Source organism: Salmo salar, chromosome ssa27 (genome assembly GCF_905237065.1).
Source record: "Salmo salar chromosome ssa27, Ssal_v3.1, whole genome shotgun sequence".
NCBI classification, from domain to species: domain Eukaryota; kingdom Metazoa; phylum Chordata; class Actinopteri; order Salmoniformes; family Salmonidae; genus Salmo; species Salmo salar.
Window position 1 is genome coordinate 30498916 of NC_059468.1, and position 20668 is coordinate 30519583.

The following is a 20668-nucleotide window of genomic DNA, read 5'->3' on the forward strand; positions in this document are numbered from 1 at the left end:
ACCAGACCACCACAAGCCAGCCAGCAACTAATTACCAGACCACCACAAGCCAGCCAGCCACTAATTACCAGACCACCACAAGCCAGCCAGCCACTAGTTACCAGACCACCACAAGCCAGCCAGCCACTAGTTACCAGACCACCACAAGCCAGGCAGCCATTACCAGACCACAACAAGCCAACCAGCCACTAATTACCAGACCACCACAAGCCAGCCAGCCACTAATTACCAGACCACCACAAGCCAGCCAGCCAGCCAGCCACTAATTACCAGACAACCACAAGCCAGCCAGCCACTAATTATCAGACCACCACAAGCCAGACCACCACAAGCCAGCCAGCCACTAATTACCAGACCACCACAAGCCAGCCAGCCAGCCAGCCAGCCACTAATTACCAGACAACCACAAGCCAGCCAGCCACTAATTACCAGACCACTGCCAGCCAGCCAGCCACTAATTACCAGACCACCACAAGCCAGCCAGCCACTAATTACCAGACCACCACAAGCCAGCCAGCCACTAATTACCACACCACCACAAGCCAGCCAACCACTAATTACCAGACCACCACAAGCCAGCCAGCCAGGCAGCCAGCCAGCCACTAATTACCAGACCACCACAAGCCAGCCAGCCACTAATTACCAGACCACCACAAGCCAGCCAGCCAGCCACTAATTACCAGACCACCACAAGCCAACCAACCAGCCACTAATTACCAGACTACCACAAGCCAGCCAGCCACTAATTACCAGACCACCACAAGCCAACCAACCAGCCACTAATTACCAGACCACCACAAGCCAGCCAGCCACTAATTACCAGACCACCACAAGCCAGCCAGCCAGCCAGCCACTAATTACCAGACCGCCACAAGCCAGCCAGCCACTAGTTACCAGACCACCACAAGCCAGCCAGCCACTAGGTACCAGACCACCACAAGCCAGCCAGCCATTACCAGACCACAACAAGCCAACCAGCCATTACCAGACCACAAGCCAACCAGCCACTAATTACCAGACCACCACAAGCCAACCAGCCAGCCATTACCAGAACACCACAAGCCAGCCAGCCATTACCAGACCACAACAAGCCAACCAGCCATTACCAGACCACAACAAGCCAACCAGCCACTAATTACCAGACCACCACAAGCCAACCAGCCACTAATTACCAGACCACCACAAGCCAGCCAGCCACTAATTCCCAGACCACCACAAGCCAGCCAGCCAGCCATTACCAGACCACCACAAGCCAACCAGCCAGCCACTAATTACCAGACCACCACAAGCCAACCAGCCAGCCACTAATTACCAGACCACCACAAGCCAACCAGCCAGCCACTAATTACCAGACTACCACAAGCCAGCCAGCCACTAATTACCAGACCACCACAAGCCAGTCAGCCACTAATTACCAGACCACCACAAGCCAGCCAGCCAGCCAGCCAGCCACTAATTACCAGACCACCACAAGCCAGCCAGCCACTAATTACCAGACCACCACAAGCCAACCAGCCAGCCACTAATTACCAGACCACCACAAGCCAGCCAGCCAGCCAGCCAGCCAGCCACTAATTACCAGACCACCACAAGCCAGCCAGCCACTAATTACCAGACCACCACAAGCCAGCCAGCCAGCCACTAATTACCAGACCACCACAAGCCAGCCAGCCAGCCAGCCAGCCACTAATTACCAGACAACCACAAGCCAGCCAGCCACTAATTATCAGACCACCACAAGCCAGACCACCACAAGCCAGCCAGCCACTAATTACCAGACCACCACAAGCCAGCCAGCCACTAATTACCAGACCACTGCCAGCCAGCCAGCCACTAATTACCAGACCACCACAAGCCAGCCAGCCACTAATTACCAGACCACCACAAGCCAGCCAGCCACTAATTACCACACCACCACAAGCCAACCAGCCATTACCAGACCACCACAAGCCAGCCAACCACTAATTACCAGACCACCACAAGCCAGCCAGCCAGGCAGCCAGCCAGCCACTAATTACCAGACCACCACAAGCCAGCCAGCCACTAATTACCAGACCACCACAAGCCAGCCAGCCAGCCACTAATTACCAGACCACCACAAGCCAACCAACCAGCCACTAATTACCAGACTACCACAAGCCAGCCAGCCACTAATTACCAGACCACCACAAGCCAACCAACCAGCCACTAATTACCAGACCACCACAAGCCAGCCAGCCACTAATTACCAGACCACCACAAGCCAGCCAGCCAGCCACTAATTACCAGACCGCCACAAGCCAGCCAGCCACTAGTTACCAGACCACCACAAGCCAGCCAGCCACTAGGTACCAGACCACCACAAGCCAGCCAGCCATTACCAGACCACAACAAGCCAACCAGCCATTACCAGACCACAACAAGCCAACCAGCCACTAATTACCAGACCACCACAAGCCAACCAGCCAGCCATTACCAGACCACCACAAGCCAGCCAGCCATTACCAGACCACAACAAGCCAACCAGCCATTACCAGACCACAACAAGCCAACCAGCCACAAATTACCAGACCACCACAAGCCAACCAGCCACTAATTACCAGACCACCACAAGCCAGCCAGCCACTAATTCCCAGACCACCACAAGCCAGCCAGCCAGCCATTAAGACAACCAGCCAGCCACTAATTACCAGACCACCACAACCCAACCAGCCAGCCACTAATTACCAGACCACCACAAGCCAACCAGCCAGCCACTAATTACCAGACTACCACAAGCCAGCCAGCCACTAATTACCAGACTACCACAAGCCAGCCAGCCACTAATTACCAGACCACCACAAGCCAGTCAGCCACTAATTACCAGACCACCACAAGCCAGCCAGCCAGCCAGCCAGCCACTAATTACCAGACCACCACAAGCCAGCCAGCCAGCCTAATTACCAGACCACCACAAGCCAGCCAGCCCCACTAATTACCAGACCACCACAAGCCAGCCAGCCAGCCAGCCAGCCACTAATTACCAGACCACCACAAGCCAGCCAGCCACTAATTACCAGACCACCACAAGCCAGCCAGCCAGCCACTAATTAACAGACCACCACAAGCCAGCCAGCCAGTCAGCCACTAATTACCAGACCACCACAAGCCAGCCAGCCAGTCAGCCACTAATTACCAGACCACCACAAGCCAGCCAGCCAGTCAGCCTCTAATTACCAGACCACCACAAGCCAGCCAGCCAGTCAGCCACTAATTACCAGACCACCACAAGCCAGCCAGCCAGTCAGCCACTAATTACCAGACCACCACAAGCCAGCCAGCCAGTCAGCCACTAATTACCAGACCACCACAAGCCAGCCAGCCAGTCAGCCACTAATTACCAGACCACCACAAGCCAGCCAGCCACTAATTACCAGACCACCACAAGCCAGCCAGCCAGCCACTAATTACCAGACCACCACAAGCCAGCCAGCCACTAATTACCAGACCACCACAAGCCAGCCAGCCACTAATTACCAGACCACCACAAGCCAGCCATTACCAGACCACCACAAGCCAGCCATTACCAGACCACCACAAGCCAGCCAGCCACTAATAACCAGACCACCACAAGCCAGCCAGCCAGCCAGCCAGCCATTACCAGACCACCACAAGCCAGCCAGCCAATACCAGACCACTGTAGTATCTGGGATCTACATCTGTTTATATTAGTTACTATGCTGTTACTAAGCAGTAATGTATTACGGCAGTGTTACGTTACTACACTACTATTGTGCCGGGGGCTGTAGAGCAAGACAGGTTTTGACTAAACGAAAACTAACTGTACTCCAGTCTCTTGCCTGGTCATTTCTCCACAACACAAATATTACATTGGCGACGAGGTGATTAAACTTCTTAAACGGACATTGCTTGAAGGGAAGAATGTTGCGTGAGTAATGAAACTCAAAAGAATTATGTCATTCGTCAGATATTTTTTATTTTCCTTCGCTAGTAGGTACAGTATTCAGGAGCTGCCAAGTAGCAAGACTTTTGGAGTCCAGAATAGCAACACTGCCCTCTGGTGGTTAAATGAAATAAACTGTCATTGAACCCATTGAAATGAGGCGATCTCAGTGGAGAAATATTGTCAAGAAAAAAAAGGAAGAAGAAACGTAACACGGTGTGTACTTTATTACAAATGAGTGCAGTGAATGAAGTAATTGCAGAAACGTCTGAAGTGAAGAATTAGATGAAAATTAAGAAAATTAAGGAATACAAGGAATGAGGAAACTGAACAACTAACTGTGAAAATGGCAACCATTGGTCCAGTACCAGAGTTTGAGGCAACAAAAGAGGATTTTGATTCCTATTTGGAGCGTTTTGAGCGTTGGCTGGCTGCAAATGAAATCAAAGATGAAAAGAAAGCAGACGTATTTCTCAGTGTTTTGGGTCCAACTGAGTATGGATTGCTGAAAGGTCTCATTGAACCAATAAAAGCAGTGGAGTTGACCTATGCAGAACTGACTGAAACTCTTTCAAGGCATTTCAAGCCTAAGCAAATTCTCATTGCGGAACGTTTCAGATTTTACCAACGTCACCAGAGTCAAGGGGAAACCATGGCTGACTACATCCTTGCTTTGAAAAGGCTGGCAAGTACATGTGAGTTTGCACATTTTCTTGATGATGCTCTTCGAGACAAGTTTGTATGTGGTCTCACAGGTGAAGCATATCACAGAAGGCTTCTGTCAGAGAAGGACCTGACCTTTAAGAAAGCCTGTGATATCGCACTTGGACTCGAGCTTGCCCACAGGGATACTATTGAGCTATCGGGACATGCAGAACGTCAGAAAGGTGTTCACAAGGTCAGTGATGCACGTGGTGAAAAAGGCTCACAAAAGTCACACTTTTCTCAGTCCCGTCCTCAAGGTTACACAAGAACAAAGCAGCCCACATCTCAAAGGTCTAAGCCAAGTTGCTACAGATGTGGGGAGATAAATCGTCAGCACAGTGAATGTCGATTCCAAAATGAAAAGTGCCACAATTGTGGAAAGGTTGGACATTTACAGAGAGTGTGTAAAGCTCCAAAACGCACAGCAAGAGCGCACAAAGTGTCAGACGCAGCACAAGAAGAGGAAGGTACAACTGAAACAGTATTGGAACTGTTCACAGTGTGCACAGCTCAACAACAAAAAGATGGAATCTATCTCAGCATGGAGTTAGCAGGAAAACCAGTACAAATGCAGCTGGACACCGGAGCGTCTGTATCTCTGGTTCCAGAGAGACTCTACAAAGAAAAACTGAAAGAGTGTCCTCTTCAGCCAGCGTCCAGCCGCCTTTCTTCATACACTGGTGACACTATTCCTGTGTTAGGGCAGATCCAGGTACCAGTCCGGTATGAGGGGAAGGAGTAGACGCTACCTCTTGTCATTGTTAAAGGAGAAAAATCAGCCTTGCTAGGCAGAAACTGGCTACAAAAGATCAAGTTGAACTGGGGAGAAATCTTCAGTCTGACAAATGACAAACCAGTGAGTCAGGCTACACTCACTAACATGCTGGAGAAGCACAAAGAACTTTTCAAAGATGGCTACGGCGAAATACAAGACTTCACAGCAAAAGTCAGAGTGCAAGAAGGAACCAAGCCTATCTTTCACAAACCACATCCAGTTCCCTATGCTCTTAAGGAAGCAGTAGAGAAGGAACTGGACCGTCTACAGAAGAATAACATAATCACGAAAGTAGCGAGGAGCGACTGGGCCGCTCCGATCGTTGTAGTCCCAAAGAAAGACAAGACCGTCAGAATGTGCGGAGACTACAAGGTCACAGTAAATCGCTGCATACTACCAGAGGAATATCCACTACCAAACACTGAAGATCTGTTTGCCACTCTAGCTGGGGCGAAGGTTTTCAGTAAGCTGTACCTGGCATTCACTTATCAGCAACTGAAGCTGGATCTGGAGTCAGAACAGTATCTGACCATCAATAACCACAAGGGGCTATTCAGATTCAATCGCTTGGCCTATGGAATCTCGACAGCTCCAGCGATATTCCAACACACAATGGATCAGATCTTGGACGGTATAGACAACGTTGTGTGCTTCATGGACGACATCCTCGTGTCAGCACCAACCATTGGAGAGCACCTTGTAGTGCTGGACAAAGTGATGTCAAGACTGGAGAAATACGGAGTGAGAATGAAACACAGCAAGTTGAGTTCCTCCAGGACTCAGTGGAGTATCTCGGATACAAGATTGATGCACAAGGCCTGCACCCAACCAACAGCAAGTGGAAGCAATCGTAAACGTACCAGCACCCACAAATATCTCAGGAGCTGAGGTCATTTTTGGGGCTCATGAACTATTACGGAAAGTTTGTGGAAAACTTGTCCACATTGTTGCATCCGCTTCACCAACTGCTGCAGGCCGATACAAAGTGGAATTGGTCCCCACAATGCGAAGAAGCATTCAAGACTTGCAAACTGCGTCTGCTAAAGAGCAAGTGGCTTGCCCACTACAACACAGAGATGAAGCTGAGACTCGTGTGTGATGCATCTCCATACGGAGTAGGAGTCGTCATCTCACATGTTCTACCGTCAGGTGAAGAACACCCTATTGCATTTGCATCACGGACTCTGTCACCAAGTGAGAAGAATTATGCTGAAATTGAGAAGGAAGCCCTGAGCATAATATTCGGAGTGAAGAAGTTTCACAAATACCTCTACGGAAGAAAGCTCCAACTGCTGACAGATCACAAGCCTCTGTTGGCCATCCTTGGACCAAAATCAGCTATACCAACCCTTGCTGCACTTTGAATGCAACGTTGGGCTCTGATATTGCTAGCCTACGACTACGAGATTGAGTACAGACGATCCAGTGATCACGCAAATGCAGATGCACTGTCAAGACTACCATGCAATAGTGACTCCGACAGTGAAGATGATAGAGCAGTCTTCCAGATCTCTCTCATTGACGAACTGCCCATATCTGCTTCAGAGCAGAGGAAACGAGGAAAGACCCAGTGCTTTCCAAAGTCTTGGACTTAACATTAGGCGGTTGGCCAACCTTCGTAAATGACGATAACCTTCGTCCATTCATCGACAAGAAAGACCAGTTGTCCACTGATCAAGGATGTGTTCTGTGGGGATCAAGGGTGGTGGTACCTCACAAATTCCAGAGGAGACTGCTATCTGACCTGCATGAGGGACATCCAGGGATCACTTGAATGAAAGCACTCGCCCGCAGTTATCTGTGATGGCCTGGACTGGATCAGGACATTCAACAGCATGTAGGCCACTGCTCACCTTGTGAAGCTGTCCGCAACAAGCCTGCTGCTGCACCTCTGCATCCATGGTCGTGGGCTGCTACACCATGGGAAAGCATCCATGTGGATTACGGCGAGATTGACAAGCAACATTTCCTTGTTATCGTCGATGTCCATTCCAAGTGAATGGAAGTGTTCCCTACTCAACTGTCCACAGCTGAGAAGACCATCAATCTTCTCAGACACCTGTTCGCATCCTTTGGACTAGTCAAGGATCTCGTATTGGACAACGGCCCTCCTTTCACGTCAAACGATTTTGAAATGTTTCTCAAGAACAACGGAGTAAGGCACATCCTGTCACCACCTTACCATCCAGCATCAAGCGGAGAGAGGCGTGCAAACCTTTAAGAAGGCCTGGACTAGACTCGAGGTTCAGTCTGTGTCCACCCACCAAAGGCTTCCCCGGTTCCTGTTTACTTACCGTAACACACCACACACAGTAACGGAATGTACACCAGCTGAACTGTTTCTGAAACGCCAACCACGTACCCGCCTGACATTGTTGAAACCAGACTTGTCAAGCACTGTGGCAAAGCACCAGCTACAGCAGAAGAAATCTCATGACAGACACTCAAAGACTGTCAGAGAATTCAAAGAGGGAGAGAGGGTGATGGTACGTGACTTCAGACACCTCAAGCGCCTGTGGAACTCAGGTGTGATCTTGCAACGCAGAGGACTTTTGACTTACCAAGTCCAAATTGGTCATCGCCAGCTCAACGTTCATGTGGATCATCTGCTACGGTCCAACGCCCCAGCAGAGACATGCCGAGAGAACAAGAACAATAACGACCCCCAGGACTATTCTCCTGACTGTGGACGTACGGGAGAGACAGAGCCTGACCTTCCACCCGAACCTGGCCCACCACCGGAAGCCCAGGAGTAGCGGAGATATCCTATTCGACAGCGAAGGGCACCTCAAAAGCTGGACCTGTGAGTTGAGCTGTTTAAGGAGGTAACAGACAGTAAAACAAACAAACATTTTAATATGCCCTAGATAAAATAAAAGAAAAAGGACATTACCAGACCACCACAAGCCAGCCAATACCAGACCACCACAAGCCAGCCAGCCATTACCAGACCACCACAAGCCAGCCAGCCATTACCAGACCACCACAAGCCAGCCAGCCAACACCAGACCACCACAAGCCAGCCAGCCAACACCAGACCACCACAAGCCAGCCAGCCAATACCAGACCACCACAAGCCAGCCAGCCAACACCAGACCACCACAAGCCAGCCAGCCAACACCAGACCACCACAAGCCAGCCAGCCAACACCAGACCACCACAAGCCAGAGAAAAGCACAACTGTACAAAAACAACAATCAGCAAGTGTATCACTACGAATGAACGAAACCCCTTCTACACACATGCAGAGACACACACACACAAACAATACAGTCCCTGGGAGCTAATGGTCCAGAACAATGCTGTAGGAAAGCATGAAGACAGAAAACACACACACACACACACACACACACACACACACACACACACACACACACACACACACACACACACACACACACACACACACTTGACCCTGTCAACTTGTAACCCAGTTGAGGTGGTTTCCAGAGTGGTAACATCCACCCAGTGTAGAAGAAACTGCACTTATCAAGGCACATTTTAAGTCTCCCGGCAGCCATGGACCAAACTACTCTTCTCTCTACTGCTCCCTCATTATCTCTTTTTTTTATTTAACCTCTCTGGGCTAGGGGGCAGTATTTTCACGGCCGGATGAAAAACGTACCCAATTTAAACAGGTTACTACTCTGGCCCAGAAACTAGAATATGCATATTATTAGTGGATTTGGATAGAAAACACTCTGAAGTTTCTAAAACTGTTTGAATGGTGTCTGTGAGTATAACAGAACTCATATGGCAGGCAAAAACCTGAGAAAATTCCAAGCAGGAAGTGGAAAGTCTGAGAATTGTAGTTCTTCTTTTGATTCTCTATCGAAGCTACAGTGTCTGTGGGGGACGTTGCACTTCCTAAGGCTTCCATTGGCTGTCTAAAGCCTTCAGAAAGTGGATTGAGCATTCTCCTGCCACTGGGCAGATAATAGGAGCTCAGTTACTGAGTGGTCTGCCTGGCAACAAAAGGATTGGATATGCGCGGTCACGGGAGCACGCCGTTCCTTCTTTTTCTTCTTGAATGAATATGCTATTGTCCGGTTGGAATATTATCGCAATTTTACGTTAAATATACCATAAAGATTGATTTTAAACAGCGTTTGACATGCTTCTAAGTACGGTAATGGAACATTTTGACTTTTCGTCTCTCATTCCGCGCTCGCGCATTATGCCTTTGGATAAGTGATCTGTACGCACGAACAAAACGGAGGTATTTGTACATAAATATGGATTATTTAGAACAAAAACAACATTTCTTGTGGAAGTAGCAGTCCTGGGAGTGCATTCTGACGAAGAGCAGCAAAGGTAAGAGAATATTTCTAATACTAATTCTGAGTTTAGGTTGCCCCGAACTTGGCGGGTGTCTGAATAGCTCACCGTGATGGCTGAGCTATGTCCTCAGAATATTGAAAAATGTGCTTTCTCCGTAAAGCTATTTTAAAATCTGATACAGCGGTTGCATCCAGGGGTAGTCTATCTATAATTCTTTAAATAATTGTTATATATTTTGTCAACGTTTATGATGAGTATTTTTGTGAATTGATGTGCACATTCACCGGATGTTTTGGTGGGAATACATTTTCTGAACATCACGCGCCAATGTAAAATGCTGTTTTTGGATATAAATATGAACGTTATCGAACAAAACATACATATATTGTGTAACATAATGTCCTAGGAGTGTCATCTGATGAAGATCGTCAAAAGGTTAGTGCTTCATTTAGCTGTGTTTTGGGTTTTATTGACACATGTCCTTGCTTGGAAAATGGCTGTGTGATTATTTTTGTCTATGTACTCTCCTAACATAATCTAATGTTTTGCTTTCGCTGTAAAGCCTTTTTGAAATCGGACAATGTGGTTACATCAAGGAGAAGTGTATTTTTAAAATGGTGTAAAATAGTTGTATGTTTGAGAAAGTTGAATTATGACATTTTGTTGTTTTTGAATTTGCCGCCCTGATATTTCACTGGCTGTGTCCCGCAGGTGGGACGCTAGCCCATTGAAGTGAACCTTTATTTAACTCGGGAAGTCAGTTCAGAACAACTTATTATTTACAATGACGGCCTACACCGGCCAATCCCGGACGACACTGTGCCAATTGTGCGCCACCCTATGGGACTCCCAATCACGGTTGGTTGTGATACAGCCTGGAATCGAACCAGGGTGTCTGTAGTGACGCCTCTGGCACTGAGATTTTTATTTTACCTTTATTTAACTAGGCAAGTCAGTTAAGAACAAATTCTTATTTTCAATGACGGCCTAGGAACAGTGGGCTAACTGCCTTGTTCAGGGGCAGAACGACAGACTTGTACCTTGTCAGCTCGGGGATTCAAACTTGCAACCTTTCGGTTACTAGTCCAATGCTCTCACCACTAGGCTACGCTGCCGATGCAGTGCCTTAGACCGCTGCACCACTCGGGAGCTCTCTCTCTGGCCATCTTTCCACTGCGGCTCAATACTAGCCTTGTAAGGCACCGTTGGGCAAAACCAATGCCTGGGCTTTGGAATGGACTGGGCTGGACCTGGGCCCTTACTGAGCCTAAGTCAAACTGATCCTGGTCCAAACCTATCAGGCAAAAGCGCATAACACATTCACGAACGCGGACACACACACACACCCACACACACACCCACAGTCATTCAGCCGTGAAGGGTTCCTTTTTAATACGTTTAAAATGGATACTTATATCCCTGATGGAAATCAGCAAAGAGGGCGAACAGTGGATGGAGTGCTGTGTCAGCGCTCTGGCCTTCCCACAGTCCCTTCCTGGTTGTGTTGGTTAGGCTGGGCTCAGGGTGAGTGAGAGGGGGACTAACCTCAAAGAGAGGGGAGGGGTGGAGAGAGAGAGAGATCTTGGCCCGTATTCTAAAAGCATCTCAGAGCAGGAGGGCTGATCTACACTCTTACAAAAAAGGCTTCCAAAAGGGTTCTGCGGCTGTATCCCTTGGGAGAACCCTTTTTGGTTCTGTGTAAAGGGTTCTATATGGAACCAAAAAGGGTTCTACCTGGAACCAAAATGGGTTATTCAAAGGGTTATCCTATTGTGACAGCCAAAGAACCCTTTCTGGTTCTAGATAGCTGTTAAGGATACAGGTAATGTGTATCCTGTATGTGTATTTCTTTTCTCTCCTTCTCCTCCTCACAGGTGGCAATCATTCACCAATCAGTCACCAATCAGTCATCAATCAGAAGACACCTGCTCCTTTTTCATTACCCTATCACATCCCTTTCCCTTGGTTTAAAACCCCAGTCAATCTCTCTCTCTGGAGTTCAATCTCTCTCTGTGAGCTCGATCTCTTTGTGTTAAATCTCTCTGTCTCAAGTTCTCGCTATATATATATATATATATATATATATATATACATACATACATACATACATACATATCCCTCTCTGTCTGTCTCAAGCTCTCGCTATCTATATCTCTCTCTGTCTCTATGCAGATCGCTCGTTTGTGTTGCCCATTACATGTCACATTTGTCCGGTACCTGTGAGTATTGTTTTGTTGTGGTGCATGTTTGTTTGTTGGTGGGAAAAGGGGTACCAAGACAAGTCGCCCATGGGCATACACTACCCGTAGGTAATTGTTGTTTAAATATCCTGGTAAGAACTAGGCGGACCACCCACTGTATTTTTGGTTAGTTAGCTAGCTGTTATTGAAATAGACTAGCCTATTTTAGGGGTGTTTTTGGATTGTTTCTTTCCTTGGGTCCAGCTCAGCCCCTTTTCTCACACCCCATTACTGTGTGTTTAGAAATAAACCATTAGTGTTTGACGGTAAATTTAAGTTGTCTGTGGTTATTTGTTCTCACTGTTACTTTTTCACTGTTATAATTTGCATGAGTTATGTTACGGTCTCGTCTCCATCCCCCCTAGACTGCAGGGCCAAAGGGATTCGTAACAATAGCACATTTTTTCTAAGAGTATAGATCAGATCTCACTTGTTCTTATAAATCTCATTCATTATGATCTAAAAAGGCTAAACTGATCCTAGATCAGCACTTGGAGACTCTTTGTGAATACGGGCCCTGGGCTGACTGACTGGAACTAAACTCAGCAAAAACATAAACGGCCCTTTTTCAGGACCCTGTCTTTCAAAGATAATTTGTAAAAATCCAAACAAACTTCACAGATCTTTATTGTAAAGGGTTTAAACAGTTTCCCCATGCTTGTTCAATGAACCATAAATAATTAATGAACATGCACCTGTGGAACGGTCGTTAAGACACTAACAGCTAACAGACTGTAGACAATTAAAGTCACAGTTATGAAAATCTAGGACATTGAAGATGCCTTTCTACTGACTCTGAAAAACACCAAAAGAAAGATGCCCAGGGTCCCTACTCATCTGCTCGAACTTGCCTTAGGCATGCTGCAAGGAGGCATGAGGACTGCAGATGTGGCCAGGGAAATAAATTGCAATGTCCGTACTGTGAGACGCCTAAGACAGCGCTACAGGGAGACAGGACGGACAGCTGATCGTCCTCACAGTGGCAGACCACGTGTAACAACATCTGTACTGGATCGGTACATCCGAACATCACACCTGCGGGACAGGTACAGGATGGCAACAACAACTGCCCGAGTTACACCAGGAACGCACAATCCCTCCATCAGTGCTCAGACTGTCTGCAATAGGCTGGACTGAGTGCTTGTAGGCCTGTTGTAAGGCAGGTCCTCACCAGACAGACATCACCGGCAACAACGTCGCCTATGGGCACAAACCCACCATCGCTGGACCAGACAGGACTTGCAAAAAGTGCTCTTCACTGACGAGTCGCAGTTTTGTCTCACCAGGGGTGATGGTTGGATTCGCGTTTATCGTTGAAGGAATGAGCGTTACACCGAGGCCTGTATTCTGGAGCAGGATCGATTTGCAGGTGGAGGGTCCATCATGGTCTGGAGCGGTGTGTCACAGCATCATCGGACTGAGCTTGTTGTCATTGCAGGCAATCTCAACGCTGTGCGTTACAGGGAAGACATCCTCCTCCCTCATGTGGTACCCTTCCTGCAGGCTCATCCTGACATGACCCTCCAGCATGACAATTCCACCAGCCATACTGCTCGTTCTGTGCATGATTTCCTGCAAGACAGGAATGTCAGAGCACGTCTGGGACCTGCTGGATCGGAGGGTGAGGGCTAGGGCCATTCCACCCAGAAATGTCCGGGAATTTGCAGGTGCCTTGGTGGAAGAGTGGGGTAACATCTCACAGCAAGAACGTGCAAATCTGGTGCAGTCCATGAGGAGGAGATGCACTGCAGTACTTAATGCAGCTGGTGGCCACACCAGATACTGACTGTTACATTTTGTTCCCCCCTTTGTTCAGGGACACATTATTCCATTTGTTAGTCAAATGTCTGTGGAACTTGTTCAGTTTATGTCTCAGTTCTTGAATCTTGTTATGTTCATACAGATATTTACACATGTTAAGTTTGCTGAAAATAAACAGTTGACAGTGAGGACGTGTATTTTTTTGCTGAGTTTATGTTGAGACTGATTTCCCAGCATACACCTTGGCAATCACCTCACTAAACTCTTAAAAAAAAGATCTAGGTTCTATCTAGAACCTAAAATGGTTATTTGGCTGTCCCCATAGGAGAACCCTTTGAAGAACCCTTTTTGGTTCCAGGGAGAACCATTTTTGGTTCCATGTAGAACCTTCTGTGGAAAGGGTCTTACCTGGAACCAAAAAGGGTTCTCCTATGGTGACAGCCGAAAAACCCTTACAACTGTAGACTTGTAGCCCTTTACCACAGCTCTAGGATCAGATCACCCTTCTCTAAATGCTACCCTTAACTATCAGTGGGAGGAAAATAATATCTGACCTTGTATCAGTGGTTAGTTGCTTCCGCCTACTTTAAAGGGCTATTCCACTACCTGGATCCCAAACACGATAGTACACGCACGGGGTGAAGTTTCCCCTAGGCAAAGAGCTAGGACCAGCATCCCCTCCCCCAATCCTAACCTTGACTATTAGTGGGGGAAAATGTTAAACTGACCCAAGATCAGCATCTAGGGGCAACTTCACCCTACACTGTAACACACTGGCCAGCCACGCATGTAACTGTAAGAGTAATGAGTGAAATCCTACAAAGAAACATGGTAAAGTAGCCTAGCTGAGTTTGCTGGGAACTGTTAGTCTGTAGTCCACAGGAAAGGCTACAGTATGTCTCTGCTATGTCACCCAGCAATGTGTAGTCATACAGACAGACCACAAGCCTGCTCATTCATATATATAATGAGGCCAATCAGGACCTGGAGCCATCTTTATGAAGCTCCAATGACTAGGCCTTAATCTGATTGTGTGACACAATGCACACTAAGGACAAACAGATCCGCTGACCCCTCAATGGGTCAGGGGACCTGCACAAAGCTCACACAACACATAGTCATTATGGAAAAAGCGCTTTTGGGAATTGAAAGCTTTATTGCATTAAGTTAAATGAGAGACACACACTACTACAGCTACCAGACACCCAGAACAAGACACCCCAGGGCCAAACATGAAGAGAAGGAAGGAGTAGGAACTCTGAGAAATTCGGGCGGTCAAGAGTTCAAGACGTTGAAAAATAATGTGATAATCATTGAGTCATCCGTCCACATTCACAGTAATTAGCGAGCGAAAAGAGTTTCAGTTCCTGTCACACACAGACATCCACCATTTTGAATATCGTCATGGCCTTACAAACACTTCAAATTCAGACCACCTTTATTGCGACATTGCTGGGCAATTCAATAACTCCACAGACCTTCAGTTTCACCAAGAGAGACATATTTTCTGTTATATTCTGCATTTCAGGGCCGTTACTGGTGCCACTCAATATAAAATGTCATATCAAATAATAAAATAAGTATAAAACAAAATAAAAAAACGTATATAAATAAGTTGTCTGGACAGGCCAATGAGATCTGACTACTATCAGATGTTTTATTGGTGAAACACATAGTTAAACCATTGACCCACTACTGCCCTTAACTGCCGAGCAGCAGCCATGCCTCACTGATAACAATAAAACTCAACAACTTAAAAAGATCAGTTACACCACAGTCGTCTTGACAACCACTCACAGTAAGAACCCCAGCATGGGCCAATCGCATCGTTTGAAACCAGCACACCCGAACCGTGAACAGCAGCAAATCTAAAGGAGAGCCCATGGGCTCTGGTCAAAAGTAGTGCACTGTGTGGGGAATAGGGTGTCATTTGGGACGTAGCCCAGGTCACACCATAGAGAATTAGCTTGGCCAACAGCACCACAATTAAAAGAACACAGCACCACAATTAAAAAGCGTAATTACCCCTCTATTCCCCCAGCAAGCCGGCAGCTGTGTTTATCCCTCTTTCACTCTCTTTGTCTCTGTCTCTCTTTTCCCAGAAACATCAGTTTTAACACAACACAGAGACACCAGCCCAGGGAAATTAGGCTGAACTGTTCGGCTTGCCGACCCGGATCATAAGGCCTTTCACAGGCCCAGAGGGCAGAGAGATGGAGAGAGAATGAGAGAGAGAGAATGAGAGCGAGAGAGAGAGAGAATGAGAGAGAGAGGAAGAATGAATGAGAATATTTCATAATATCTTAATTCTGAGTTTCTGCACCTCCAGAGCATGACCAGTTTTGACCATTCTTTCACCCACCCACATAATCACCCTGACACTGTAATTCACACAAACCCTTGGGGAGGCATTACAGTACTCTAGATCTGAAAACACTTAAAGACAGCCCTGCCTAATCTGTCTGAGCAATGGTTCGGAACGACCACTGTTTGGCACAAGGGGTCAAGTCATAATCGCCTCCAACACCAGCGAGAAATTCTAAGAACATTCCAATATTCCACCGCCGCACCTAGAACATCAGAACCCAGTTCCAAGACCAAGCAGCACCTGTCTGACCCCGGTTCTAACCACGGAGAACGCCAGCTAACGGAGAACGCGGCCAACACGTGCAGTGTCTGTTTACCAATCAGCGAGAGGAACTCCTGGCGTTGCCTGAACAAGCACACAGTCAGGAGCGAACCCTGTTATGTAGCAGGTGGCCAGAGTAACCTACTCAGACCCTCTCACATCTCCTCCACTGCAGGGTCTCCTAAGGCCGAGGTCACCTCCCCACGGACAACCTGCGCTAGCTTACAGATGTCGACCCACGACACACACACACACACCTCTCCCTACTGCACGGCGCAACGGCCAATCAAAGGGTCTGTCAGCAGTTGCACTTGCTGAATAAATGATCCAGCCTTGACAGGAAATTCCAAACAGCCTTTTTAATTCTGATCAGGCTTCAAGGAAGTGGAAAGAATAAAAACACATCCATTATAATGACAGGAAGTCTGAGATCACATGGCCACCAGCTGGAGCCAACAGAGGGATCAAGGAACCCGGAGAAGGAGAAAAAAAGTGAAGGGGGGGGTAAGGTAAGGAGGACCAGAGCAGGGCTATATAAGGGTGATAGAACCGATGCTTTACATTACGGCTAGCTACCACAGTGGTATACAAATGCTAACACTATGCAGGCATTGTTATGGGCTTGGTCCATATGGATATGTTTAGTGCTCTCTCTTTGTCTCCTCCTCTCCTTCTCTCTCTCCCACTTTCTCGTCTCTCCTTCTCTCTCGATCTCTCCTCTCTCTCTCCCTATCGTTTTCGGAGAGTTCTGGAGGAAGCAATCAAATTAGCAGGGCTCTGTGTGGCCTCCTTTTTAACAAGGCCCTACATTTCTAAAATAATTGAAATGAGATGCTTTAAATATGATTGGGTTGAGTATTATATCCCAGCACATGTTAATAATAACGACGAACATACTAAGGGAAAACTGTTGGTCACAAAGCAGTAGCTAAAACAACTTATTTTGTTGTGAATGTGAAATTACGTGGATGACAAAGAGTTCCTAAATCCCTAGCCACACCGTGCTGAGAATAATGATATCTATAACAAAGTAATGAACACATTATCAAACAAGTATAATTAAACTAAATTGACCAATTTCACATTAAATGTATCAAATATTCCAAAACATTTTCTTTCAAACCAAATCCAGACTTAACATAATCCAAATGTAGTGTCTCAGTTCCCATTAAGTCTGAGGAGACAGGCAGACAGAGGAAGATAGAGAGTCAGGCACAATTCCAGGTGATGCTCCTCTCCTCTGACAGTGGCAGCCATCTTGTATTACCCCCAGACAATCAGTCTGCTTCCACCTAGAGCAGTCAATGTGGTGTCTGTTCTCTCTAACTCTGGCAGCTAGAGTAGACACTGACAAGCAGGCAGGCAGGCATCTCTTTTAAAAAAGCCTCCTCCTGCTCTGTCTCTCTCGCTCTCTCTCTCCCCCTCCCTCCCTCCCTCCCTCTCTCAGGAAATGGAGGGCTGCGTCGATCAAATGGATTTAAAGCGCTCCAGGTTTTCAAAGCAGGTGGTAAAGCCCACTACAGCAGTAATGACGATCAGATCAATGTGGACTCTGCTTTCATATGGTTTTAATAGAATCATAAAAACATTTAAAAGTGTTGAACTGTAGAGGGTGTGTTGTTTTTTCAGAGAGAAGGTTATAGAGAGGGAGCTCACAGGCACGCACTCACACGAATGCACTCACAGGCACGCACACACTCGCACACGCTCACCCTCAGACAGATGGATGATGGTCGTCTGAGTCTCTTTGCAGTACGACACCACCTCTCTGGGTAGGAAGTCTACCTGTGTGATCTTAGACGCCCCCAGTCTATGCATCCTGCGCCTGGATGGAGACAGACAGGAAGTAGTGGGTCACAGAGCATTACACTGGGACATTTAATATGGTGAGTCACTCCTTTTATGTCTGCAGTACCTTCATTCAGTAGGGCACAATGTTGTGGAACATTCAGAGATGTGAGAGATGTGAAACATGTTGCGTAGAGCCAGGGGTGCAACCTTGGTTTTAGTAGTGGGGGATAAACACTCCAAAACAGCCTACCCGACCGCTCAGGGGCGTCCGCATGGTCCTAAAGCACACCGTGGCCTCGTTTAAGTATCACATTCCAATAATAAATGCAATTTAAGAATGCGTCCCCCCCGTTCCCAGTGAAAGTTGCACACCTGCGTAGAGCAGACATGTCAATATGACATGTAGAGTAAGGACTCACGTAGGAGCTCTGTTCATGGCATTTCTATCTGCAATGTTCTGCCTGTTTCACACCTCTGAATACACCCCTGGTGTTCAGACAGTTGTTCTGATTGAACCACACAGCCCCAAGAGGAGCAAGGATAGAGAGAAGGAAAAAAAGAAGGAGCGAGAGGAGAGGAACCGGTAAGTACCCTAGCTCGGAGTCTGCCTGCAGCTGCAGAACAGAGGGGTCAGAGTCCCACTGCAGGGTCCTCGGGTGGGCAGCAGGGGGCGCAAGGGGGGAAGGGAGAATACATGCCAGGTTAGGAGGTTAGCCACTGCAGTAACTCACAGATAAGTGCCATTTCTTTTCAATTTGGGTTTTTCCATTCTTGACTTGGAATTTCAAATAAATTCCTTGATTGACTGAATTCCAACAGAACTGACACAAACAACGGAATAACTTTAGACACAAATACGCATGCAATGACATTGAGACACAGGACTAACAATCATTTGTTTTAACAAGGGGACATGACTGTTGGGCAATTCAATGTGGAAAATTTTAACATTTTATATCTATATCTATATCTATCTATATATATATACTGCTCAAAAAAATAAAGGGAACACTAAAATAACACATCCTAGATCTGAATGAATGAAATAATCTTATTAAATACTTTTTTCTTTACATAGTTGAATGTGCTGACAACAAAATCACACAAAAATAATCAATGGAAATCCAATTTATCAACCCATGGAGGTCTGGATTTGGAGTCACACTCAAAATTAAAGTGGAAAACCACACTACAGGCTGATCCAACTTTGATGTAATGTCCTTAAAACAAGTCAAAATGAGGCTCAGTAGTGTGTGGCCTCCACATGCCTGTATGACCTCCCCACAACGCCTGGGCATGCTCCTGATGAGGTGGCAGATGGTCTCCTGAGGGATCTCCTCCCAGACCTGGACTAAAGCATCCGCCAACTCCTGGACAGTCTGTGGTGCAACGTGGCGTTGGTGGATGGAGCGAGACATGATGTCCCAGATGTGCTCAATTGGATTCAGGTCTGGGGAACGGGCGGGCCAGTCCATAGCATCAATGCCTTCCTCTTGCAGGAACTGCTGACACACTCCAGCCACATGAGGTCTAGCATTGTCTTGCATTAGGGCCAACCGCACCAGCATATGGTCTCACAAGGGGTCTGAGGATCTCATCTCGGTACCTAATGGCAGTCAGGCTACCTCTGGTGAGCACATGGAGGGCTGTGCGGCCCCCCAAAGAAATGCCACCCCAGACCATGACTGACCCACCGCCAAACCGGTCATGCTGGAGGATGTTGCAGGCAGCAGAACGTTCTCCACGGCGTCTCCAGACTCTGTCACGTCTGTCACGTGCTCAGTGTGAACCTGCTTTCAACTGTGAAGAGCACAGGGTGCCAGTGGCGAATTTGCCAATCTTGGTGTTCTCTGGCAAATGCCAAACGTCCTGCACAGTGTTGGGCTGTAAGCACAACCCCCACCTGTGGACGTCGGGCCCTCATACCACCCTCATGGAGTCTGTTTCTGACCGTTTGAGCAGACACATGCACATTTGTGGCCTGCTGGAGGTCATTTTGCAGGGCTCTGGCAGTGCTCCTCCTGCTCCTCCTTGCACAAAGGCGGAAGTAGCGGTCCTGCTGCTGGGTTGTTGCCCTCCTATGGCCTCCTCCACGTCTCCTGATGTACTGGCCTGTCTCCTGGTAGCGCCTCCATGCTCTGGACACTACGCTGACAGACACAGCAAACCTTCTTGCCACAGCTTGCATTGATGTGCCATCCTGGATGAGCTGCACTACCTGAGCCACTTGTGTGGGTTGTAGACTCCGTCTCCTGCTACCACTAGAGTGAAAGCACCGCCAGCATTCAAAAGTGACCAAAACATCAGCCAGGAAGCATAGGAACTGAGAAGTGGTCTGTGGTCCCCACCTGCAGAACCACTTCTTTATTGGGGGTGTCTTGCTAATTGCCTATCATATCCACCTGTTGTCTATTCCATTTGCACAACAGCATGTGAAATGTATTGTCAATCAGTGTTGCTTCCTAAGTGGACAGTTTGATTTCACAGAAGTGTGATTGACTTGGAGTTACATTGTGTTGTTTAAGTGTTCCCTTTATTTTTTTGAGCAGTGTATATATACACAC

At 47.4% G+C, this 20668-nt stretch overlaps 1 protein-coding gene across 4 annotated transcripts in view; it reads right to left on the reverse strand.

Moving 5' to 3' along the window:
* The window catches only part of LOC106588927 (cytoplasmic dynein 1 intermediate chain 1), a 129635-nt gene that overhangs the window by 95433 nt on the left and 13534 nt on the right, over positions 1-20668 (reverse strand). For 2 of the 4 annotated variants that reach the window (XM_014178483.2, XM_045709255.1), the window contains exons 5-6: positions 18696-18755; positions 18026-18138 (exon numbers count right to left, since the gene is read on the reverse strand). In XM_014178483.2, coding sequence (XP_014033958.2) covers positions 18026-18138; positions 18696-18755 — 173 coding nt within the window. The remainder of the gene's footprint in view (positions 1-18025; positions 18139-18695; positions 18756-20668) is intronic. The other 2 variants (XM_045709257.1, XM_045709256.1) reach the window with 1 other exon arrangement.